This window comes from Poecile atricapillus, chromosome 17, assembly GCF_030490865.1.
Source record: "Poecile atricapillus isolate bPoeAtr1 chromosome 17, bPoeAtr1.hap1, whole genome shotgun sequence".
NCBI lineage: Eukaryota > Metazoa > Chordata > Aves > Passeriformes > Paridae > Poecile > Poecile atricapillus.
The window spans coordinates 10,883,569-10,908,861 of NC_081265.1; the positions used below are offsets into that span (position 1 = coordinate 10,883,569).

At 49.1% G+C, this 25,293-nt stretch overlaps 1 protein-coding gene across 1 annotated transcript in view; it reads left to right on the forward strand.

Moving 5' to 3' along the window:
• Positions 1 to 25,293, forward strand: part of STX8 (syntaxin 8) — an 86,567-nt gene that overhangs the window by 31,519 nt on the left and 29,755 nt on the right. The window contains exon 7 of the mRNA XM_058852139.1: positions 22,367 to 22,468. Coding sequence (XP_058708122.1) covers positions 22,367 to 22,468 — 102 coding nt within the window. The remainder of the gene's footprint in view (positions 1 to 22,366; positions 22,469 to 25,293) is intronic.

Consider the following 25,293-nt stretch of genomic DNA (forward strand, 5'->3'; position numbering starts at 1 on the left):
GAAAACTAATGAATCATGTCCTTAGGAGAGTTCTCCTTGCAGCTGTCTCCAATTAATCCGTCCGTCAGTGCTGGAGTAACGAGTCCCGGGGTAAGGTACTGCCACAGCTCTGCTCTGCCCCAGCCACAAGGGGAAGGAGGAGGTTTGGTTTTAGGTTTGTATTTGGTATTTAGGTTTGTTTTAGGCTTTTAGGTTGTATTTCTGCAAAATGCAGAGCCCTGAGAACGTGTTTGGCCAGTGCTGATGTGAGCGGTGTTTGACTTGACTGTGTCCTTTCCATCTCTCCCTGAGCAGCCAGGCGGTTACAGAAGTGAGTTTGGGGGAGGATTCCGAGCTTTTCCCTGCTGATTTTGTCTGTCAGGGCTCTGAGCTGGGATCAGGGTGTTCATGTGGGAGGTTTCTCTGAGCAGCCTTTTTCTGCGTAAGGCAAGTCACAGTTTGCTCAGGGAGCTCTGGTACTACAAGAGTGGATGGAGGAGCTTTTCCCCTTTCCAGATAAGTGACAGAGGATGTTGAGTCTTTAACAAACAGCTCAAATGTCCTGGAAACAGCTGAGCAAAAGGAGTTGAATATTAAAGGAGGCTTCCAAAAGCCTGGGGAGGAGGGATTTCCTCTTGTCCAAGTTTCAGTGTTTGGTGGCCCTGTGGCAGCTGGTCCTTGCCTCTGCACCAGGTCAGTGTGCTCAATAAGGATTTTCATGTTCATTATTCAGTCTGTCAATGGTTGAAGTTTTCCCAGGTTGGGGGTAAGGTACCAAGAGGGTTCCATGCCAGGTGGAGGTGTGGAGCAGTGCTAAGTCAGTGTCTGCAGTTTGTACAGCACAAACCAAGGGATGCCCAGCGCTGCTGTCAGTGCTGGAAATGTGTTGGAGTTTAACTGTGTGCCTGCTGGGAACCTGAGAACTGCTGAAAATGGTGTGAAAATAAGTCCCATGGTAGTTTTCCCTGTTGCAGAATAAGGATTTTGGAGGGAAGAAAGATCAAATCCCTCACCTGAAGGAGGGATGTGGCTCAGCTTCTCAGGTTAGTGGGGACAGAGACCATGGGTGCAAGAAATCTTTTCCTGCACTGTGTGCCCAATCTCCGTGGATGTGGGGAGCTGCATGAAGGAGTGTGGGGTGCAGATGTGTGCAGGAGGAGAGGGGGGTACCCCAGTCCCCTTCCTGCAGAGAGGGAAGGGCAGGCTCAGCGTGGCAGCTGCTCCTGCCTGACCACAGCCCAGGCAGATTTGTTGTTGCAGGGAGCCTGGCTCGTTTGAAGTGGTTCCTCTGCTCGAGCAGAACTGGCTGGTTCCTTGTACAAATGGAGCTCCTGCTGCGAGTGGAGCCGTTCCACCTCAGGCTCACAATAACATTGGCTCTGTCCCGCATTGTGGATGCATTGATGGGATCTCCTGCGAGCACTGCCTCGCTTAAAACCAGGATTAAGAGGGAAACAGAGCAGATTGCAGGGTATTAACAACTTGTTCACATTCCTGGCGTGGTGGGAAGGGATGGAAGAGTCGGGCTGCTGGGATTCCTGATGGGGAGTGTTGGCTTTGGGGTGCTGCTGGGATTCCTGATGGGGAGTGTTGGCTTTGGGGTGCTGCTGGGATTCCTGATGGGGAGTGTTGGCTTTGGGGTGCTGCTGGGACTCCTGATGGGGAGTGTTTGCTTTAGGGTGCTGCTGGGATTCCTCACAGGGAGTGTTGGCTTTAGGGTGCTGCTGGGATTCCTCACAGGGAGTGTTGGCTTTGGGGTGCTGCTGGGATTCCTGATGGGGAGTGTTGGCTTTGGGGTGCTGCTGGGATTCCTCACAATGAGTTTTGGCTTTGGGGTGCTGCTGGGATGCACGGTCCCAGCCCAGTGCTGCCCTTGGGATGTGAGGCATCCCTGGGCTTTGGGACACCTGTAATTGCAATTAGCAGCAAGGAAACAGAAAGCCACCAGGCTGGAGGAAGAGGGGAGAGCTGGAGGGATGTGCTGGAGTGGGGAGGTGGGTGTGAGCAGCGTGGCCTCTCCTCAGCATGAGGAGCGTTGTAAAAAGTCCCGAGCTCCTTCTCAGCCTGTCCTGGTGATCAAAGCCAGGCAAAACGGGATTTTCCTGTGCTTTTAGGGGGACTTCCTATAAAAGGGCTGCGCCAGGTTTGTTTATGAAAGTGCAAACCTGGAGAATTGCAGAGAGCAGCAGCTGACAAAGGAGAGGCAGTTTTGGCTTTTCCCAGTGAGAGTGCGCTCACAGATCCACGGACGGCGTGACCCCAAAAACAACTGGAGTTGCTGTGCACAGAGAGGGAGCTGGTTTGTTGTACCACCTGTACTGCACTGTGTTCTCTTAGCTATTATAATAGCTAATTAATCTTGATTAGCTTGGATTTAAGAGTGTTTTTTTCTCTTTTGGCACATATGTGCAACCTATTATATCATAAATCCCACGCATTTCGGCAAATGCCGTCCTGATTGTTCCCTACAGCACAGCATCCTACTAGGGAAACATTCAAGGTCAGGAACTTGGATTCTTTAACCACTGTATTCGAGGAAGCCGATTTATTGTTCTGTCGCAGCAGAACAGGGTGATTTCTTTTGGACCTACATCACATTGGCAGCCAATCTGGAGAGGTCAGAATCGCCTTCACGCTGGAGGGGCTGTGGGCACATTAATCTGTCTTCATAAATGAACTGGGGCACCCCACAGATGCCAGCACAGGGCATTTCTGAGTGTTTACTGCTATATTCCTCCAGAAGCAGGAATTATTTTTGTGCACTCAGTGTTTGACCTGTGTCTCATATCCTAAAATCGATACAAGTAGTCCTTGTCCTTTTTCCTTGTGTCTCTTAAAGGGTTTAAAGGAGTTTGCTTGGGGCTGGAGGAAGTGACCTTCATATCAAATAATCCTGACGTGGCGACTTGGGGCTTTGGGTAGCTTTCTTGTGGCTATTTGTGCTGTGAAAGCTGAATAAAAAATTTGCAACTGAAAGTCTTAAAAAGTGAATTAGGGAAGTGTTGACTCCAAAGAGCCATTAGCATGTCCTCAGCGTGGGATGTGCCTTGTTTTTCCTTGCTGCTTAATGTATAGCTGTGTCTGACCTTTTCCCTGGGTTGTTTTGATGGGCCTGTGAAGGAGATGTCAGAAGGAAAATGTGAATTAAAACATCTTGCATCAGGGAATGACTTTCCTGCTCTTCTCCAAAAGGGAAAAAACCCCAAAAATAAAAGAAGAGGGAGGATTCACTCTTAGTTTGCCATCTGCAATACTTTTAGCTCCTGTTTCCTCTCGTTTTGGTGGTAGCATTTTAATTTTTTCACGGTGTGGTGCTGGGGGCAGTGTGTGTGTGTCCTGCTCCGTGTCCCTGCAGGAGCTCTGGAGCTGCTCTGAGCAGCATCACACCAGCACTGGCTTCCTTGTAAAACTCCTTCAGCTCCAGCAGCTGAGTGTTCTCTGAGGTGGGATTCCCTCCCCATGTAAAGCACAGCTTATTTCAAACTTTTTGTTAAGTTTAAGTAGCTAAACCAAACTTTGTAGATGTTCCAGTTCTCAAATCTCTCTGTGGTTGGAGCTCGGAAGCTTTTTATTTTCTTTTTCAGAAATCTTTGGAGTGTTCTTTCCTTCCTTACAGTCTGTATCAGGTTTTTTTGAGTGCACAGTGCTGATGAGTGGTTTTCTGAGCAGGAGCTGCTGTGTTTCGGGCTCCTGACAGGCTCCTGGGCGGTGCCTGGCTGCAGGGCTGTTGTACAGCTCAGCCCTTTCACAAGCAGAGTGGCCTTGTGGTCATGTTGACAGCTTGACACTGCCATGGCAGTGATTTGTTAAAGCTTCCTCAAACACCCCTGTGAGCAGAGCACACAAAGGGGAGGCATGGGCAGGACCTCCCGGAACGAATTGGGATTTGAGAGGAGGCTGGGCTGGGAGATCCCAGCCGATGCTGGAGCTGGGAGAGGCGTGCTTGGCACCAGCATCACCACGCTTGTGTAACAGAGATGCTCCATTCATCTGAAGTTTGTGTTGCAAAATAAACTTCTGAGTACTTGGTTTATCCTGTAGCAAACTATAGCCCAAGAGAGAGGAATCTTAATGGGCCAGAGGGGAGAATACCGGGAGTGTGGGGTGGGAGGACATTTAAAACAGGTGGGAGCTTTAGTAGGGGATCCTGAAGTGAAAAGAGAGCTCTGAAGCGCTGGGGGTGGAGCAGTCCTGGGCACTGGTGGGTGCAGGAGGGCTGTGCCCAGCCTGGGGAGCTGTGGGTGCTGCTGGCACAGCTCCCTGCTCCTGCCCAGGGTGAGCAGCACTCGCTGGGAACCTGAACTGCATCTCCTGTCAACTGTGGGCTGCTGCAAATGAAACATCCATGGCACAAGCACAGGACAGCAGGGAGCTGCTCTGGGAAGGAAACATGACATCAGGGTTTGAATGCAAAGTGTGACCAACATGCAGAGTTCTGCAGCAGTTCTGGAGAGCTGCTGGCACGGGTGCATCGGTCCCAGCAGTGCGAGAGCCGCTGGCACAGGGCAGCACCAGCATCCTTGGCTGCCGTGGGACTCGGAGTCAGACAGAACCCAGGCAGGAAAATGGATTTAATACAGAGTGGATCTGTGCTGGGGGCAGAAGATCAAGTGCTGTCAGCCCCTTTCTGGTCTAGAAAGTGCTAAATTCTGTTACTAATTCTGGAATGTGGGACACTGGTCACAGCACACATCATGGGTCCCTCAGTGGTGCTGCTCGAAGGCGTTTCTTGGTGTTGAATGCAGAGCTGGCAGAACAAATGGCTGTGAGTGCAGCTCCTCACAGCTGTGACAGCCCTGCCCATCGTGTCCCCACCTGGAGCATCTGCTGGGACATCCTGGAAGCTGTGTTTTCTGTGACAGCTTACATGGGATAGATATTCATTTATGGGAGGTTATTCACTATCCTAAGAAAGAATAATTGCCCATTTCCTCAGCTCCTGGTGTGCAGCACAAGATGAAGGTGCATTGCTGGTGTTCCCCAAATAATGCAGTATCACACCACAGCCAACAAACACCATCCCTGCAGCATCTCACCAGAGCCCTGTGACCACAGTGGGATTTGGGGCTGATTTCTGTGCCCCAGAGCTGCTCCAGGGACTGGGGGATTTGTGCTCCACTTTTTGTGGGCAGTGCAAGGTGTCCCAGAGCTGATGGCCGCTGGTCACTCAGCTCCTGCCAGCTGTAGGTTGTGATTACTGCCTGCAACTGGTGGTTTTTAGCTCCCAGATCAGTCCCAGTCTGGGGGAGCAGTGCTGGATCAGTCCCACACGTTCTCTGGCTCAGCCTGGTGCTCTGGGGATGCTCCATCCCCTGCTGGGCACAGCTCAGCCACGCTGAGCACGGAGGGCAGCTCTCCCTTTAACCTCCTCCAAAGCAAGCTGCCCACCCTGTGCCAGGATCGCTCCCATCCCTGCTTTCAATCAGGAAGTGAGGCAGAGAGCGGCTGAGGAATAAATACTGCCTCAGATGAAACTTAATCTGTTTTTAAAGAACTCCCTCCCACTGAAATAGAGGTGGTTTTTTTTTTTTCCTTTTTTTTTAACAGTCCTCCCCTGTAAAGCCTCTCTTGGGGTGCCTCTCATCCTCACTTAATGATGTTGAGGTTTTTTTCTTTTTTATTCCAAGTTTCTGGGAGCTCTGTGGTTTTCCCTGTTACACGTTTTTAATTCAGAATGCCTCAGTGAGCTTTTCCTGTTCTGAATCTCCAGAGTACTCCATGGGGGAAAATTTAAAAAATAACATGTAAGCTTTACATAATTTACTATGAGAGTAATTGGGTTTATACAGCAGTTCATAAACCTTTAGCTGGTAAAAATCAAAGTACCTTAATCTCAAAAGCAGATGGGGGGATGTCACGGTGAAGGCTTAAAGAGTTTTCAAAGACAAATTGTTTAATTCCGTCACTGCTAGGAAAATAAATAGTTCTGCTGCTCGATTGAAAACAGAAACATCTCAGAAATGAGACTTTCTTCGCTTTCAAGCATTGTTAGCTTGACAACAAAGAAATCCAAAGAAGCTCAGTGGAAAGATGTGATGGAGTTCCAGTTTATGAGAAATGAAAGGCGAAAGCCTCTAAACCACATTTTATCATTCTTAGGGAATTTTCAAGTGCCTTTCCTGCGCTGCTTTCCAGCAGGAGAGTGTGTTTTTTTGTGTCCCAGGCAGTGTTTGGTGTGAATCAGAGAGTCTTGTGATGTCTGCAGGTCATTTCCTTCTATCCACAGAGGTGGCAGGGCTGGCCCTGCTCCGTGCCCGCCGCTGGGAGCGGTGAGTGGGGGACGCTGCTCCCAAATCCCACTTTTCAATGCAGTTTGCAGGCAGGGATTGAAAGCTGGGAGCCATGCCTTGCCTGTGTAATGAAGGCTGCATTTGTAGCCCCACAGTAATGCTGCTCACAGGCCAATCAGGGCTATCTGGCCAGCACATCCCCTCCCAAGTGATGGTCTTGCTTTAGTCCTAATGGCCTGATGAGATCACCTCTAATTTGTGTATCAAGCTGGTTTGTATCACATCGTTCAGAAAAAAAAAAGAAAGGGGGTAAAAAACCTCACACAAACCCAACAAAACCCTCTTTATTTTATTTTTTTTCTTGCTGGACTTCAAAAGGTTGTATTATACCCAGTGTGCTGTGCCCTGTGAAAGCTCAGAGCCATTACCTCAGCCCAGAGCCAGCAGAAAACCAGCGCCCGTTTTGGTGGGGGCTCCTTTGCTGCAGAGCTATGACAGTGCTGTCAGCCCAGGAGGACATGCCTGGAGATGCTTGTTCTGGTGGCTACCTGGGCTGCTGACTCAGGCTGGGGTCTGCTCTTGATGCCCTAAGTTTGAGCTTTCATATTTTTCATATTCTGCCCTGCCCAGGTGTGCAGCTCTGAGCTTCATATTCAGTGTCAGTGAGCTCTCTTCACAGAGCAGGCAGACAGAACAATTCCTTTTCCAGCTCAATTCCAAGGACAGTCCTTACAAGTTTCAGGCCCAAAAGCAGAAACAGCGGTGGAATGAAGAGAGAAAACAAGGATGGGACTCCATAACCTGGAGCAGTGACTGGACAATTAACCCTGATATGCAGATGGACCAAAACTGATGAAAATGTGAGACCTCGTGACCAGTTGTGCATTTTGTGACCATTTTTGGTCCATGTTGGGTGAGGCCCTGGCCAGGCTCTTGTGCTGCCCAAGGTGTGTCCTTTAAGGCCTTTCAATAAATCCCTACTTTATTCTTAGCTGTGTCCAGCCTCTGTTCCAGCTCAGCCTCCTGCAGGGATCCCTCTCAGCATCCACAGGTGCAGCATCCTCCTCCTGTGCCAAGGGAATGAAGGAGCCTTGGGGCAAGAAGCACAAACAGCTGCTGGGTGGCAGCACAGAAACAGCAGAGGAACATGTGGAGGTGGCTCAGGGCGCTGAGAGCAGAGCATGGGGGGGATAAAAAGGTGCTCCCACACTCTGGTTTGGGTATCCAGATATCACATTGTGTCGGTTTGGAGAAAAACCGGCTGTGTTTTCCTGCTGGTGGAGACTGGGTGTGGATTTAGTAACCGTGTGTCAGCAGGCTGGGTCCCAGGTAGGGCTCTGGCAGGGTGAGGGGATTTCCTGGCAGCCTTCCTGCAGCAGCAGAGCCTTGTGCTGATGCTGATAATTCAGCAGAACTGGATGGAGCTGATTGCCAAGAGGGTTTTTGCAGCTTTTGGGAAAAGAGGACTCAGCCATGGTGTGCAGCAGTGATGGATCCGTTCCTGGTGGGCTCAGACCCAGGAGACACAGGGAACGAGAGCTGAAGGAACACAACAATCCTCAGAGCCCAGCACACAAAGCTCTGCATGGTGTGTTTGGGAGGAAGAGAGAGTTAATAGAGTGATTTGGTATAAAGGATAAGAAATAATGGAGGTGGGCTCTTGGATTTTTGGGGAGCGAGTGCTGGCAGGGGAGTGAACCAAGCACAGCACTGCTGCTCAGTATCTTCTGTGTATCAGCCAGGCCTTTCTTCCAGGTTGTTCCAGAGCTGAATTAACCTCAAGCTGTCTTTTTCCAAAACTGCATTCCCTCTAAAGGAAACAAATTATTGGCAGAAATTGATTTCTTTTTAGCAGCTGACTTTTCAGTCTAAAAACCTAACAAATACATGCTGCAATGATCAAAAAATGTGACATTAACACTTTTTTATGACCTTAGCTGAGACACTTGGTAACATGCTGTTGTCCTGGCCAATTTTGATACTTTTATTTTTATTATTTTTGCTGCTCTACACACTTTTGTTGCTGAATTGGTTTTGCATTGCTGGCATTTGGATTTCTCTTGAAATCTGGCTGGACAAATTTAAATCTTTAGATTTGGATTTAAATTGCACCCAGCAGAGTGGGAGCCCAAGGGAATAGGGGGCTCACAGGGTCTGAGCACTCAGCTCTCACAAAGCACCTTTGGAAACTGCACTCTGCTCGTGAAATCAGGGCACTGGCTGGAGAAAATGCTGCAAAATTCAACTCTGGGAGTTGCTCTCGGTGGGCTCTTGGGTATCTGTTTGGGCTCAAACCCAGGTAAGTGATGCTGCTCCAATCTGAGGTGTTAGATGAGGTTGGTTTGCTCTCTCAGACAGCAGGACTCATTTCCAGAGTTGTCTTGGGGCTGCCTGCATTGTTTTGGTGTTTTATGTTGGCTTTCTTGCTGAACTGGGCCCGCAGTTAATGCTGAGTTTCGATTTCCATGACAAGTTCTCTTCTGGGAGATTTACAGCTCAGCTGCTTTGGTTTGCCAGGCTAATGCTGTGGAATGCAGGTTGACAGTCCAGATGTGAAACCTTTCTCCTCGCAAAGAAAACAAAGGATTACACGCGTTTTAAAAGGGTTTGAAAAAAATAATTTAAAGCTGAGGCCCCGAACCCAACATCTGAAGTCTTGAAATACTGCAGGGGATGTGAAGCTTCAAACTCAGCACACTTGGGAGTGTGGCCAGGCTGCGAGTCCCCTGTGGATTTTGGAGCACCTGACACTGCCTGTACTGGGGCTTCCTAAGGTTTTACAAAATGTCAAGTAATCAAATTCTGCATCTTCACACAATCAGTGCAGGTTAAAGCGGGTTTGGGTTTTGCTCCTGCTGAAACCTGGGGAGTGTGGGGACAGCTGCAGACACTCACTTGGAAATGACCACGTTTCCCCGATTTTCACAGCTGAAGAGAGAGGCTCCTGTTTTCTGATTTGACAAACTGACACTTTTTCCTGATGGTAGAATTATCCCTGTTTCCAGGGGGGTGGAGGAAGGCCCAGGTGGTGCAGGTTTGTTCACCCACTACAGGGGGAAAGGTCTAACCAGGCTACAAGGTCATGACTGAACTGGAAAAGGGTTTAATAGCGGTGTTTAATGTCCAAAACATCTTTTTAAAGAGAGAAACACAATGGCCTCAGCCAAGCCATTGAATGTGATCCTTTGTGCTCATGAAGATTTGTACAATGCATCTACCCATGAATGCCTGTTTGGGTTTCAGAATTATTTGGGTTGGAAACAATGCAGCAAGAGTTCATTGTCCTTGCAGAGAAATGATGAAAACATCCAGAACTTTCTCCCAGCCCATATCGGAAGAGCAAACATGAGGAGTCTGCACTACCAGATGTCTTAAAATTGAGATCATAGCCTCAAAGGTAGAAAGGGCAGACCTTGCAGGGCAGGTCATCCTCAAGTTGCCTTGGGAAATATAATGGGGTTTATTGGGATTTATTAAAACTGGAGATGTAAAAAGCTTGTGGCTCTTTATTTGGGACTAATGATCCTACTGGTGTTCAGTTCTGGTCAGGCTCAGGCAGCCTCTGCAGCACAGCCTCTTTACTGGAGCAGAGGCACGTTCTGTGCACTCAGATATTTGGTATTTGCTCTGTTCAGAAAGGTCTCTGCCTTTATTCCAGGTTGTGGAGCAACAGATGAGTACAAGTATGCTAAAAAGCAGCTTTAATAAAGGACAAAAATGGGTGTTTTTCCTAGGTAAAAATCTGGAAAAAAATAAAAACCCTGGGCTAAAACTGCCTTTTGTGGTATCAGTGTATCTTTTTTTAAAGTGGGATGTCCTAAACCGAGTAATTAGATAAATCAACTTTGGGATTACACTCACAGAACTAGCAGTTAATCTTTTGCCATATATATATATACATATATATATATATTCACTTTTTAAATTAATTTCTCTTTGGAAGCAATGTATTTGTGGCTAATAAGACATTGTTTAGTGTTGAACTCTGGCTGCTGCAGTCAGGTCCTGTGCTCACTTGTTCCCATGCACTGAGAGCCATCAAAGCAGTCCTGCAGACACTTGCAGGCACAGCAATCAGAGCCCCAGCAATCTCTGCAGTTTGATAAACCCCTGTTTGTGCAGCTTGATAAAGTGGAGGCTCGAGGTTTCCTTCCTGCGCTGGGGTTTGTCACATGGAATTCAGGGTTTGTGTGTGGGGATCAGAGCAGGGTTCAGCCTGGTGGCACCAGCCCCTCAGTTTGGTGCAGCTCATTCCACAGAGTCCTTCAGGCTCCTTCCAGCAAAGGGAAAAGGGAAAGGCAAAATCACCGGGGAGCAGAGCAGCTGAGGAAGGGTTCCCTCTGTGCAACAGCCTCCTCTTGCTCTGCAGAAATCCACGGGCACAGAGCCACCCCAAACACCGAGTGTTCAGCCACATCTGCAGAAAATCCATGGGAGGGCATGTGGAAAGTTGGCACAGCTCTTGGTGGAAGGAAGTGGGAAGAAAGAAAATCATTAGCTAAGGCTGACAGGGATGCGTGGACTCGAGGTCGTCTTATCTGTGGAAGTTCTTCTTCCAGCCTTTCTGTTGTTTTAACCACTTCTCTAAGTAATCAGAACTTTTTCCATGCCTGCAGACTGGGAATGGAATATTTTTGAGCCATCAGCTCTGGAGACGTGTCTCTGTGCTCTTGGCCTGTCACTCTCCTGGCCAGGTGGCTGGGCAGGCAGGACTCTGATGCCAGCAAGACCCGAGGAGTCCCATCACTGCAGGGCATCCAATTCCTGCTATTTGCCCAGCTCTGAACATGTTGTTAGGTGATGTATTCCTCTTGCTAATTTACTCAATTTATCACTGATTCCAGTGGAGCTTGATGAAGGGTGTCAGCTGGAGATTAGTCCCAGATGCCTGGGTTGACCTTAGCTTTATCAGCTGCTTTCAATACTGTAACCATGAAGCACTTGCAAGTTCTCTGGTTCCTCCCATGATTGATAGCCCAATTCTGAAGTGGCTTTCCTCCTCGTTTGTGATCCAAGAGGATAATGCCCTGCAGCTGTCCACAGCATGATGCTCTTGTGGTGAACACTCTGATGCTCTGCTGGCTCCTTCCCAACGCGAGCGTTTATTAAAATGGCAGTTGTGTTCTGCACATCCCTCTGATCCATGGCTCTGCCTTTTCCTCTGCTCTAAATCTCTCAAGCAGAGTGAAACAAGTCCCTCAGTGCTCAGGTGGGGCTGAGGTATTTTAGGAGAGGTTTAACTGTGGATGTGCAGAATGGATGGACAGACCTGCAGGACCTGTGGTGATCAGCTTTTAGCACTTGGCAGAGGTGTTTGGTCATTCTGAGTGTGGTTTTGGGGAACTTCCCTGGAGTTATCGGCTCCTGTTGGTGTAAGGGGTGAGGAAGATCTTTCCTGCTGGCCTCATGACCTCTTCTGCCGTGTTTGTCACTGATTTGTCATCACGTGGGAACGTGCTGCAGGGTGGCATCTCCCCTGGCTCGGTACACTGAGGTTGTTCAGAAGGTTGTGTAGACTCCCAGTACTCCAAAAGCTGTGTGAATTCTGAGCCTGATGACAGCATTCCCATGATTCAGAGCCAGGACTAGACCAGTGGAGCTTTTTTTAAAAAGAAACTTTGCATCTGCTCCTGCCTGATGCTGGGGTTCTGCAGAAGGTACTGGTGGGGAACTGGCCATGGCTGAGTCACTCTGTCAGACACAGCATGGAGGGTCAGGCTGCTCTGACTGGGGAAGGTGCTCGTTGGATTTCTAAGGCACATTTCCATTTTAAAAAAAGAAGAAACATCAAGCCCCATCTTCCTTTAAAGGGTGAGGGTGGTAGGGCATGAGATCTGTCCCGTGTTGGTCACCTCAGGAACCCCTCCTGGATGTGGTGGCTGCTGGTCCTTGTGTCAATGCCACGGGACAGGGGCACTGCCTGCCCTGACAATGAGCAAATCTGAAAGGAAAGGAAGGCACCCCTTCAGCCTGAGTCCCAGCTGTGGTCAGCATCCATCCCTGTTCTGCTCCTCAAGCTCCATGGTTTGCTCTCCAGGAGCACTGCTGCTCCTTTTTTCCAACCTTCTTTAATCTGAAGCATCAAAACCAAGAGAGCTCGATCTGCAGTTGTTGAATGGTTCTCCATTGTAGGGGCCGTGGCAGCAATGAAGTGTTGCACTTGGATTTTTAACATTAAGAAGCTCTGTGTTGTGAACAGTGTGGGGCTGGGAATGGCCTTGCAGTTAACCCTTGGGGATGCCTGGTCCTGCTTTTTGGGTTGAGTTTTCCTTCATTTCAGTTGCAATGAGTGCAGCCATCCTGCCTGGCATCCCAGGAATTTCAGTACTCCTTTCTTTGAAGGTGTTGGCCACTGAGGCAACAGCTGAGAATTGTTTTTTTTCTCGTGGCAGGAAGGTGTAGAGCTGGGTGGAGGTGGCTGTGACCAGAGTGGATGAGGTGCTCACTGTTGCATTTGGTGTTTTTCTCCGTGGACTAAAGGCTGGTTTGTTGGTACCCACAAGGATTGTGTTACGTTCCTGGGGTGGGTCCACCTTTTATGAAGTGTAGGAGCAGGAATTGCCAAGGAGATCTTAAAAGTGGCAACATCTGCGTGGAGTATAAAATAGAGTTTAACTCTGTGTTTGACTTTAATTTTTTATTTATTACTTTTTATGGTTTTTGTTTTGGTATTTTTGTGGGGTTTTTAGTTTTCTTTGCTTTGTGAAATGGACTGGAAACCTCAGCTTAGGGTGTTTAGTAGCCAAATAGTGTTTTATGGGCTATAACGTAGCTCTTTTGGACTTTTTTTGGTGTTTTTGTTTTGCTGTTGGTTGTTTTGGTTGTAGGTATTTTGGTACATTTATGGGGTTTTGTTGGTTTCTTTCTTTGTGAAATGGAAACCTCAGCTTGAGGTGTTTAGCAGCCAAAACACTGTTTTATGGGGATTTGCTAAACCACCTTAGGAAATTGTGGCAACTGATGTGTATTTGTAACGAAAGCTGTTGATATCTATGGAAAAGGGTTGCAATGGTGTAAAAACTTGGGGAAAATGAGAGTTGCTAAAAGGAAGCAGAAGTGAGTGCTACCAACAGTTTCTGAAGGCAATATTTTAAACAATCCTGATTTTATCTTAGATTTTGGATAAAGGGAAAGTAGACAAATGTGGAGTCTGGAACAGCTTCTATCCTTTCATTTTCTGCTGTAAGCTTGCAGGGCACAAACACATTGGAGCAGGAAAAGTGTTTTGCTTGGCAGGGATTTGTTATAGCCATGTAAGTGGCCTTCCAGCCTCCCAGTGCTCCAGGCTTTCCTAGACATGCAGATTTTATGGGTATTTTATCTATTAGCAGGATTTCCTTGCTTTTTCCCAGAGTCAACTCTGTAGGAAAATAATTTGGTGACATTGTCCCTATAACTTGAAGATTTTGCTGGAATTTTGAGTAGTCAGGCCCCAAAATCTCTGTTTGTGTTGCTGGGGCACTTGGATTTGGGATTTGAATAAAAATAAATATTAATTACAAGTGCAAAGAGTCCAGTGAGTGCTGTGAGCTTGGAGAGCCCAGAACAGTGCCCTGGGGACTTCAGCTAGTGCTGTAAACTGGAGGCAACTTTTTATAATTTCTAGAAGAATATTTTTGTTCTAAAGCCATGTTTGATCTCAGGTGGCTGCGCTGCTGTGCCTTAAACACAGTGAGTAAAAGCAAGGGTCACTTGTTGGGAGAAAGGAGGAGGAACAAATGGCTTTACACTCAAATACTTCCAGGGAAGGAGACTTTTATCTCCTTGCAGATAACTGGGAGAGGAAACTCAGAATGCCGTATCATGTGAATATGGTTCTTGCCTGCCTTGTATCACTGCGAGTTCTCAACACATCTGGGCTGAGAGCAGTTCCAGTAACATTCAAAAGTACTATTTTGGTTGGCACACTGGGGCTGTGGTAGATGCCAATTAGTAATGGCTCTTGGAAACAGCCTGCATTAAAACTGTCCCTGAACCATTCCCCAGAGAAATTATTCAATTAAGTACAGCTAAAATTAATGTCCATGGGTTTTGTTCGAATCAAACAAAATAAGCAGCTGGAGAAGGGAAAACTTCTCAGTGTGTGCTTTTAAAATAACAACTCTTAACTAATAACTGTGAGCTGGAACTGATAGCAGTGTTTGTTTTCCCAGTGTTGCTCTGTAGCTGAGGATGAGCTGGTGAGGGCTTCCACAGCTGATATCCTTGGCTGGTTCTGTGTCACCTCCACGCCTTCTCCAGTCACCATCTGCTGCTCCTGGACCTGCTTTCGAGAGGATGAAGTGTCCTTTGTTGCCTGGGGGTATCAAAGTTTGACCCAGATACAGTCAGATCTTTTAGGATGGGTGAATGCAGGGTGGAAGGTGGGGTGGGCTGGAAGCAGCAGGCCTGGACACGTCCTTGGAGCAGGTGGTGAGGTTCTCTGTGGCAGAACAAACAGGTTCCTCCTGTTCTGGCACGTGTTAGCCCTGAGGGTGGTGAGGGTTTGGTTGGGGGAAGGCGAGGGCCGGTCCTGGGCACTCCGGGCTGGGTGCTGGGGCTGCTCCTCACCTCCCACGGGCAGGCAGAGGGCACAGGGGCAGCTCGTGCTCTCCACTCTGTGCCTTTGGCACTGCTCTCAAGAGCTCCAGGAGGCAGGAGCGGTCCTGGAAATGAAGGAGTTGCTGATCCTCTGGAAGAGTTCCTCAGGCAGGAGCTGGCATGGCCTGGAGCTGCTGTTGGGAGGCTCTGCCAGGAAAGCATGGAGTGCCTCGGGATGTGACCTGGGCACGGAGTAGGGCTGGGGCCAGGACACAGCTCCTGCTCCTCTGCCAGCAGGGCAGGGACAGCGAAGGCTGGGAAATGTCCCTGTGCCACCTGGAGCTCATGGAGATCCCCCCTGGCCTCCCTGCTGTGCTCACCTTTGTAACAGAAATATTCCTGTAGGAATTATAAAATGTGCCTCCAATTCACATCCTGACACATTCCCAGCAGGAGCCCAAACAGAACTTCTGAACCCTCCTGTCCCCAAGGCCCATCATGATCCCTGTTAATTAAAAGAGCTAAAGAGTGAGGCAGCTGGAACACGGAGGAACAAGCTGGTTTGACCCCTTGGAGAAATTTGTATTTTTGGGGATTTTAATGCTTACAGGAAGTTCTGCCAAAGAAGAGATTAAATGTCCTCAGTTATATTTGGGATGGTGGAGGGAGGACTCTTGGTGTTTGCTGGAAGTGCAGGAATGAGCAGGGCAGGGGGTGTTGGTGTCCCAGTGCCCTGTGGAGCCATGAGCAGCACGGGGAGCTGAGGTGGAGCTGAAGGAGAAGCCCAGGAGTGCATTCCTGTGTTGCCTTTGGCACAGGGAGCTGCACACCTCACAGGGGCTGCAAAAGCCTGCCACGGCTGCAGCCAGGGAGAGAAATTAGGATTCCTGGCTTTGTACTTTTTTACTGCGTTTTTTCTCTTTTCACTTTGCCTTGACATTACAGCTGGCACATCGTGCTGAGGTTCTTCAGGTTCCTGATGTACTTCCATTATTTGCAATCTTCATTTCACAGCCCTGGCACTTGGAACAATGCTTTGCTTTCTTATTAACATGTAATTATGGGGTTTGGACATATAGAGGTTGGCATTCCCTATATGATTCATTGCTTTGGTATCCAGCTCTTCTCCTGAGGCACCAGAGACCTGAAGGAGGGAGGGAAAGCCTGCTTGGCTTCTCCACTAAATTCCAGCCTTACTGTAATTGCTTTTGTGTAGGGATTTTAGTTCTCTGTGTGTTTTCTTAGGGCTGACTGGAGTCTTCCATGACTCAGTGGGGTAGGCCATGGAGGTGCATTACTCATCGATAAATGCTATTGAGTGATCCATAAATTTCAATCCATGGAAAATCCAAACAATTCTAAGGAAACGTTTGGTCAGCAGCACCGCTCTGCTAAACTGATCAAACCCCAGGTTTGTTTCTCTCCTCCAGTGCTGAATTTCATGTGGCTGCTTTTGCTTGGGGTTTGTTTTTTTTTTTTTTGGAGTTTCTCATTTCCACAGACAGAATGGGCGCAGGTCAAAGATGGAGTTGCCAAAACCAAATGTGGCTCTTTAAAAGAAAACAAACAAACAAACAAACAAATCAATCAGTGTTAAGTCATGTATGTAGAACTCTAAAAGCTGTTCCACTTGGGAAGAGAATGGTCATCCTTTCCAAGGAATTCCATGAGTTAAGGAGAGGGATTTAAAAAAACCCAAACAATTCATGTGCCCTCAGAAAGGTGGTTCAGCTCTGTGGGACACGGGGAGAGACAGGGAGGCACAGGATGGAAAGGAACTGGGTCATTTTCCTGCTCTTGAGTGAGGAAAGATTGGAGAAACCCCCCATGGTTTCCTGGAAAATGGAGCAAGTTCCTCATGCTCTGTAGCTCTGCCTCTGCCTGGCTTTCACTCCCGTAAGGAGCTGCTCAGTTCCCCAGAATCAGGTGTTTAAGCTGTCATGAAGGAGCTCTTTAGCAGGAGGAACATCACGGAGGGCCCGTGGCAGCGGGAGGGACAGGATCAGTGCCGTGTCCCGTGCTGCCCCACGCTGGGCCTCGTCCTCTCCAAACTGAGGGTTTTTTGGCTGGAATGTGCACCTTGAGCCCTGTCCTGTAACTCTGTGTCCTGGCTGCTGTTGGGGCCCTGCAGAGGACGGTGGAATATTAATTTGTGGTGGGATCTCGGGCCCTGACAGTCCATTTGCTCCTTTATCCCCTGGAGCACAGTGGGGCTGGCAAGGGAGGAAAGGCAGAGTGGCTCAAGGAGCTGCAGCAGAGGCTCCTGCTCTCTGGAAAAGTTTGGGCTCCTCGTTTTGTTGGCAAAACAGAACTTCATTTGATTATTCCCTTCAGGCTGGCCAGGGAGGAGTTCCAGCACAAAGGGCATCCTGGAGGAGGTGAAGGGCTGGTGGGGGGACGAGCTGGTTTTGCCATCTGCCAAACGGCTTTCCAGGGAAAACTGTTCCCTTGGAAAGCTTCTGGCCAGCTGTAGAAAGACTTGATGGCTGGGTTGACACAGAAGATGGGGCTGCCAGAGGCGTCCGGCCCCAGACCGATGGGAAGGGCTGCTGGGAATGTCAGCAGAGACGTTGGGAATGTGGGAAAGGCAGCTGGGAGTGCTGCTGGGGGAGCCCTGGCTGGGCTGGGGGCGAGCCCAGGGCCTGAGCTCGTGGCCTTTGGAGGGGAAGCAGAGGAGAAGAGCAGAAGGATCTGTTTGGACAGCTCAGGCTGCTCCAGCACCTGGTGTGGCTCGGGCTTTGCGTTCCCTTCCTGCAGGGATGAGTTACAGCTCTGGCCTGGGGGGCTCCTGGCCCACGGGAGGCACTGAAATTATCCATGCCATGGCTGGAGAGAAGCACAACCAGCTTTTGCAGGAGGCACCGGTGATTTCAGCAACTAAAACGGAACATTTCTGATTTTCATGGCAGCGGCAAAGTCTCTGAAGGAAGAAGGAAATGAGCAATGAGCTTTTTTCCCAGAGAAATTCCTAGGATCCCATACAATTTCTTCTGCTCAATTTTTTATCATCTGTCTTCCCTTGGTGTCCTTTGCATAAATCTTTACTTTTTTCAGCTCTTAGCAGATGTGGTTTCAGGGATGTGTGTAAGTCCACCCTTACCACTGCTGCCAGGTTGTTCCTTTGCACTTTTAATGCAAATTATTAAAGAAAACGAACATTTATTTGGTTTTTGGAAAAAATAAAATAAAATAGGAGGAGGTTTTTCTCACTTTGCTCAGGCTTTTTCCAGTAAACACCTCTCCCCTTCCTGGGAGGCAGAGTTATGTTGGAATGGGAGAGGGCTGCACTTCCAGCCTCTCCCACCTCTTCCTCAGGGATGCTTCTTCTGATCTGGACCCATGCTCAGCCTGCTCTGCACTGTCCAAAACACATTGCCTAAGATCAAAAACCGCTGCTGTGTGATTTTGAACCAAAAAAAAAAAAAAGTCAAGTATTTCAGAACATATCACCCTACATTTTTCCTGTCATGTGCTGGCTTTGTTGCTCCTTCCTTGCGTGTTTTCTTTGTAAGGCCCATGTGTGGGATTGATCCCGGTTTCCTGAGAGCTGCCCCTGCCCTCTCCATGGCTGCAGGGACCAGGGCAGCACTGCAGCCATGTTTGTGTCCCAGAGAAGAGCTGCCATGACTTTTGTCCTCTCTGTCCATGCTGCCCTCAGATCCCACTGTTATTTTGCTGTCTGACACGTAGCTGAAGAAACCCTGCCCTTGTTGAGGGCTCCATCCCAGCTTTTATAGTTTGGATCACCAGGAAAAGCTCCCAGACGTGTAGGGGCAGGTGGTGAGGAGAGAGGAGGGCGTCTGCTTTCCTGCGGGGGCTGGACACTTCCCGTGGGGAATGTTGGGCTGCCTCAGCTCCTGTCAGCTCCAGAACCTCCTGCCTGGCTGGTGCTGCAGCACAGGGACACGTGTGCAGGGATGGGGACAGCTGTGGCGGGGGGTTTTGAGCAGTCCCTGCTGAGGGAGCAGCTCCTGGCCACGCTCACCTCCAGCACTGACCTTCAAACTTCTCCCACTTCAGCTGGGCTTAAGTGACTCCAAGTTTAGTGCTGGGGTTGGGCACTGGGTTTTTATCTTCTGCTTCAAGATCCTGCTTCCCTGAAAGGAGACCTTGGCTAAATTTGTGTTCCTGGCTGAGTTGTGGTTTGCAGTGCCGTGTTACAGGAATGTCCTTTGGAAGGTCACCAGCAGCCAGCCTGCCTTCCCCGTCTGCTCCCTCCCGCCGGGGGGACCTGGCTCCTTCCCTCTTTTCAGGTCTCTCTCCATCTTTTTTTAGCCTGTTCCTTGCACAGCCAGCTAAATGGGAGGTGATAGAACATGGAATTGCCAGCTTGAAGGGCAGAGATGGGTCAGGAAAGGTGGGAACCTGTGGAGTGTCAGTGCTCTGAGAAGTTCCTTAGCTGTGGATTACTTGGTGCCCACCTTGGAAATCCATTGCTGATTTCCTACTCTGCCTTATCCAACACTGATTTCCCTTGCTTTGGGAGAAATATTTCATTCACAGGGAGGTTGAGTGCTGCCCTGTGCTTGGATGGATGGATGGATGGATGGATGGATGTTTCTCTTCAAGGGCACTCTGGCCTGGGGAACTTGCTGGGCTGGACTTCTGGCTCAGCTGGGAGTGGGGTCAGAGCCTCCTTGTGCCTCCTCACCATTGCAGCTGCTCAGACCTCCAGGTCCTGCCGTGAGTACTCCAGAATTCTCCAGGTCCCAACTGAGACATCAAAGGGCTGGGTGCTTGTGGAGCTTTGGGCTGTGTGTTGGGTGAAGTGCCCTGCTCCCTGGGAACCTGACTGTGTCACAAAACATGTTATAAATATATATATATATATATATGGAGAAATGCTTTATTCAGGGTGTCCAGGGCCATCCTTTGATTCAGAAATGAGTCCTGGCAGGGCGATGGGAAGTCTACACAGACTCCCAATTGCACTGCCTTGGGCTTTGAAATGATGACAGAAAATTTTCCTGCTCACATTTGTTCTCATTTAGCTACAGCTTGTTCACCAGGATGTTTTTCAAGGAGGGTCTGGTCAGTGTTGGCAGAGGAAAGTCTCCAATTTCCCAAGCATGCTTATCACTTTGTCCTTGACAACGATGGGAACTTGCGGCACTTTTTTTCATGGAGAGGCAAACACGAGCAGTCCTGCCCTTGCAGGCAGCATTGTCCTGCTCTTCCTGTGTGCTGAATCACGCAGGACAGATAAAGTTTCCCCAAAATATTGTTGGCTTTGCAGATGTCAGACCTGGGAAAATTGGGTGGAAGGAGGAGGAGAGAGAATATCTGAACTGCAAACCGAACAAACCTTGTAGCTCAAACAAAATGCCTCCCATCCCTTGGGAAAATGTGTTTTGGTGTAGGATGGACAATATAGTGTGTGAAATTATTGATGAACAATAATTTTAAGTATTGCAAACAACTTTAGAAATATGGAGGGTTTGTGTCTGGAATGGAAGAGTTTTGGAGGGGTGCATGGGTCAGATCCAGAGGATAAAACACAGGGAAGTGGTTGATGTTTGCCCTCTGCCCTCCCTTCATGGGGATTCAGGGATGGTTTGGTCTGCAGGACATGAATCAGGAGCTGATGTTTTAGGAAAGCTGTATATTTTCAAAGTACAGGATATTTTAGATGCTGATATCATTTTACATAGGGATTCACTGGAGATGACAGAGTGTTGTGGAGCAGATGGAAACACACACTGCAAGGATGATGCTCAAATGTCTCAGCTCTCCGGGAGAGCAAAACCTGCGTGCTCCGTGTGCCTTGGACGTTTCCTTTGTGCCTGCAGAACTTTGATAATTTTATGTACTTTTTGTTATCTCTATGTACAATCAGACTGGTTTTATCTCTATTTGATACACTGCTTGTTCCTTGATAAGACTGAGAACATAAACACCCTCCATAATGAACATCTGGGACCTGAGGAAGCAGCTGGAGCTGTGTCAGGAGAAGATTAGGTTGGATTTTAGGGAAAGGTCCTTCCCCCCGAGGGTGCTGGCACTGCCCAGGCTCCCCAGGGAATGGGCACAGCCCTGAGGCTGCCAGAGCTCCAGGAGAGCTTGGACAGCGCTCCAGGGATGCCCAGGCTGGGATTGTTGCGGGGTCTGGGCAGGGACCCATGATCCCTGTGGGTCTCTTCCAGCTCAGGAGTTTCTGTGATCTGCTCTGGGAAGGTGAATAGTGGAGAAAACCATTCCCATTCAATGCCTGGTGTCACGGGGAAGACAGCAGGGAAGCTGCAGGAGCTGATGTCACACCCTGGCACTACTCTTGTAACGACAAGGGCTCCTTGTGTCACAGGGAAGTTTGGGAGGTACAAGGAATGTCCTCTTCACTGTCATCCCCTTTTTCCTTGTAGCAACATTTGGGAAATGTTTTGTTTGAAGGAATACAGTCAAAGCAATAAAGGCTTAATAATAAGAGCCCTGTCCTGTTGATGGGAGTTGTGTTCTTTAAATGTTCTTCAACCCTCTGCCATTATCCGTGCAGGGTTATGATCCATAAATTTGGGCAGGATATCACTTAGCCTTGCTAACTGGGTGCTGTGTGCTCTGTGTTGCTAAAGGGCCATTGAACCCAGGGTTTCCTCAGGGCAGAGCTGCAGGGCCAGGCCCCGCTGGGCTACAGAGGAGCCGAGGGCACAGCCACTGTCCCCAAGGCTGGCTCAAAGGCAGGCAGGACTTACAGAGACAGGGATCAGTAGTGGGGAGAGTGCTGGAAGCAGAGCAAGAGGCTGTGCAGCAGCACTCAGGGCTTGGCTGCTGTCCTCTGCTGATTTATCCTGCACAAAGGAAGCCTTCCCTACCTGCAGGCCCGAGGGCAGTCAGACATGGTGTGTTCAGACACCAGAAGCACTGGCTGAGTGTTCCAGGGAAATTAGAGCGTAACAGGCAGTGAGAGGGAAATTTAGTGCCTGAATGTGGCTTTCAATTTTCAGCCATCCCATCAACCATTCTCACTGCAAGCCTTGTACCAGCTTTGCTTTCCATGACAAAATTAAAGCCATCACTTACAGGAGGTTGAGGGTGGCTTGGCTTGAAGTTTTCCTTTCTCCTCTCTTAAAACTCGATGTAGGGGAAAGTTTGCCCACTTGCCTTTTCCCAGAGGACCTTGTGGGCAGCAGGGAGAGCTGCCAGACCCACAGCTCCAGGAGGGAACTGAGGCAGGACTTTGTGACCTCAGTGATTGCATGGTCAGGACTGCACTGGGTGCTCTCAGAAGCCTTTATGAAGATGGTGGATGTGGTTTAGTAATGATGTAGTGACCAAGTGTTGAGCTGCTGTTCCAGGGACTGAAATTCCAGATTTCCTATCGCATAGGCACTAATTTCCTCACTTTGGCTCAGTGAGGGAATTCACTCAGCTTCGTGGCTGCCCTCACTCTGTACTCCCTGACCTCCCAGACTGATGCTGCTGTTTCAGGCTGTATTTTCTCCAATTCAGGCTGTACTTTCTCCTCCACGGCCGCAGTGGAGCACTCCCGGGATCTGGACCCCAGTGATGTGAGCACTGGTCTGTCCCACTGCAGGATGCAGCTGCTTCCCATTCTGGAGCTTTCAGCAGGAGGGTGGCTGAGCTCAGAGTTGCTCAGGGGTGCTGTGGGCTCAGATTTCATGTCCCCGTTCCTCTTTCCCCAGAGATCATCGACGACCTCACGAACCTGGTGGAGAACACGGACGGCCGGCTGCGCAACCAGACACGGCACGTGAAGATGGTGGACAAGAAATCAACGTCCTGCGGTAGGAAATGGCTTCAGCACAAATCACTTGATACCAGGGCAGTTCTTAACTGATGATGTGCATTATTAACTGCTGCTAATTGCTGTGCAATGCGCTGCCCCCCGAGGACAGCTTCTTTCAGAGGCACGAACCCCAGCACGCCCAACATCTCCAGCAGGTTTGACTGGCGGTGCTGAAGTGCTGGTGCAGTTAATTTCCTTGAGCCATTTGACTCCAGCGTTGCACAATATCCTGATTGTATGAAATGGGTTGAAATTAGAGCGGTGCATGTTAATTAGCTTTACACAAACTTGCTACCAGCTCTCACAAAGCTGGCACAGCGGGGAGCGAGGCTGCAGGAGCGCTCCTGGGTGTCCTGCAGGAATGAGCTCTTAACCCAGCAGCACTCAGAGCCTGCCAGGCCTGCAATCCTTCCTGGTGACTCGTGAAGTGATGTGCAGGCTGCTGAAGCTAAACTGGGCTCCCTCTCCAGCCAGCCAAGGAGAGGTGATAATCACAGGCAGGTTTGGATGAAGAGCTGAGGGTTGGTAGCACTGACCAGGAGAGGATGCTGTCGATGGTGACAGAAAATGTCTTTATGTAGGGAGAGGGACTGGCTGAGGGATGAAGTCCCTGGGGAGGTGGTGGCAGTTCAGTTCTGGAAGCAGCATGTCTGGTTCTGGTGTCTGTGGTTTTTATTGTGCTGGAAGATTCACAGTTCTCTACAGAAATCTGACTTACAGTGAGAAGTTGTTGAAATTTGGTTTATGTAGTTCAGTAAAGAGAAAGCCAAGGGCCGGTGTGGTCACAACCTGTTTGTGGCTGGAGGGAGATTTCATTCTGTGGAGTGAGGCTGCAGAAGCTCCCCAGCTTAGACTGGCAATCAAGCATCTTTCCAGCACTGAAAATTCCAGGGATTTATTTGGTTCTCCATCAGTGATAATGTTTTGAAAGCTTGGTTGATGTAGGCTGATGAAAACCTGTGGCTTCTTCTGGAGGTTAAAGTTGACTTGTCAGAGTCATTTGTCTCCGAGTTCTCTCGTACCAACTGCAGATGGAATTAAAGGCGTGACTACAGAGTTCATGACTGACTCTTTTATTTCAGATCGTGAATGTTGATGCAAGATGGATTTAATTTAAAACTAAGTGCACTTGAATGATGCTGAGTACCACTGTGTGCCTTTGGAGGCTCCCCTTAATTCCTGTGGCTTCGTTTTCCTCACGAGTCCAGGGCAGCTCAGCTCGATCTGGGGGGTGGCCAGGGAGTCAGTCCCATGGCATCCACGAGGGATTTCTCCCCATCTTTAGGTTCCTCCTGCAAGTGCAGCCCCAGACACGTTGCTGCAAGATGAGGCTGTCTCTTTAACCCGGGAAGCCCATCCTGGCTGCCTGGGGGATTTCAGAGGAGGAGGATGGGAGAAGCGAAGGCTGGGAGGATTCCTTGGGGGTGACCTCTCTCACCCTTTGCACATTGAAAAACATTTTGCTTTGGTGAGAAGTGCTGCCTCTGGTGCCTGTTCCCTCTGCTCCCATAGGTCTTCCTGTGTTTGCATAACAATTTGGGCATAAGTAAACACCATATTGCCTCAGATGGCTGCTCCCTCCTGCCCAGGCAGAGGTTTGGAGCAGTACTGCTGAGGACACGGGTTCCCATCCCTTTTCCACCCTTACCCCTGACACTGGAATGAACTGCTGTATGGAGATGAGAAATACCCTCCCTGTACATATGATTATCCCTGGAATGAGGCCAAGCAGCAGGAAAACTGGCACCTGCCAGGGGACTCTGTCATTGTGCCTTTTTTATCATTTGAATTGATAAAATCTTCAGTAACTCTTTGGATTTGGTGTCTTACTTTGGATTTAAAGCAGGGTGAAGTGCTGAGCCTTCCCCCTTGCTCACCCCATCCATACTCAGGCCCAGTCTCCACTCTGTTCCAGCATGTGGCTGTTAATGTGTTTTTCCCTCCTTTTTGAAATCATGATGTCTTTTTATTTCCCTGATGAGTGCCTGTGCTGGAGCCACAGGCTGTGGATACAAGCAGAGTACACTGGCTGGAATAATGGAATAATCCCTGTTTTACAAGCAGGAATGTAATACATTAATGGGTGTGTCTTTGTTAGCAGCCAGCATAATCATAAAATCAAAGTCTTGCTGGTGAAACCCAGCTTTAATCAATATTTCAACATCTCCCTCTCATGCAAACCTCATTCCCAGCTGTGGGGGCTGTTCCCAGTGCTGGGATTGGCATTACCTGCCTGGCCCAGGAGCTGCCTCAGCCTGGCACAGCCCCTCAGGGGTTGTTTCATTCACAGCTTCTTTTCTGTGTCATTTTTCTCGCTGGCCCAGGAGCTGCTGACAGTGCCAGCCCTGCCATGCCCAGGGAAGGCAGTCCTGTCTCCCTCGGTGGCCTCGGGCAGCCCCACACTGGTGGCACTGGGAACTCCCAGGGATTGCAGCGGAAGAATCACCATGGGATAGACTCCAGCCTGCTGTATTTATGAAATTGTTGTTGAAAATCATCAGTCATCTGCAGGCAAATGTTTGCACATTGCCTGGCATTGTTTTAGCCCTTCCAGTGCGTGCTGGGTGTTAGGAGGGGTGCTGGGACATATAAGTTGCTTAGATTTCAGAAATTTGCATTGAGCTTTCACCAGAGTGTTCATGCAGATCATCAGTCAAGTGTCAGGCTGTCTGTACCAGCTTTGCTCCAGAAATGGCTGCATGAACAATCCTGACTTTTCAGCCTCTGGTGGTTTTGGGTTGCTTTGTACTCTCTCTTCCAGCTCAGGCACCTTCAGGGCTTTCAGCAGAGTAACACTCACTATTTCTCAGTAACTCTTTTTTA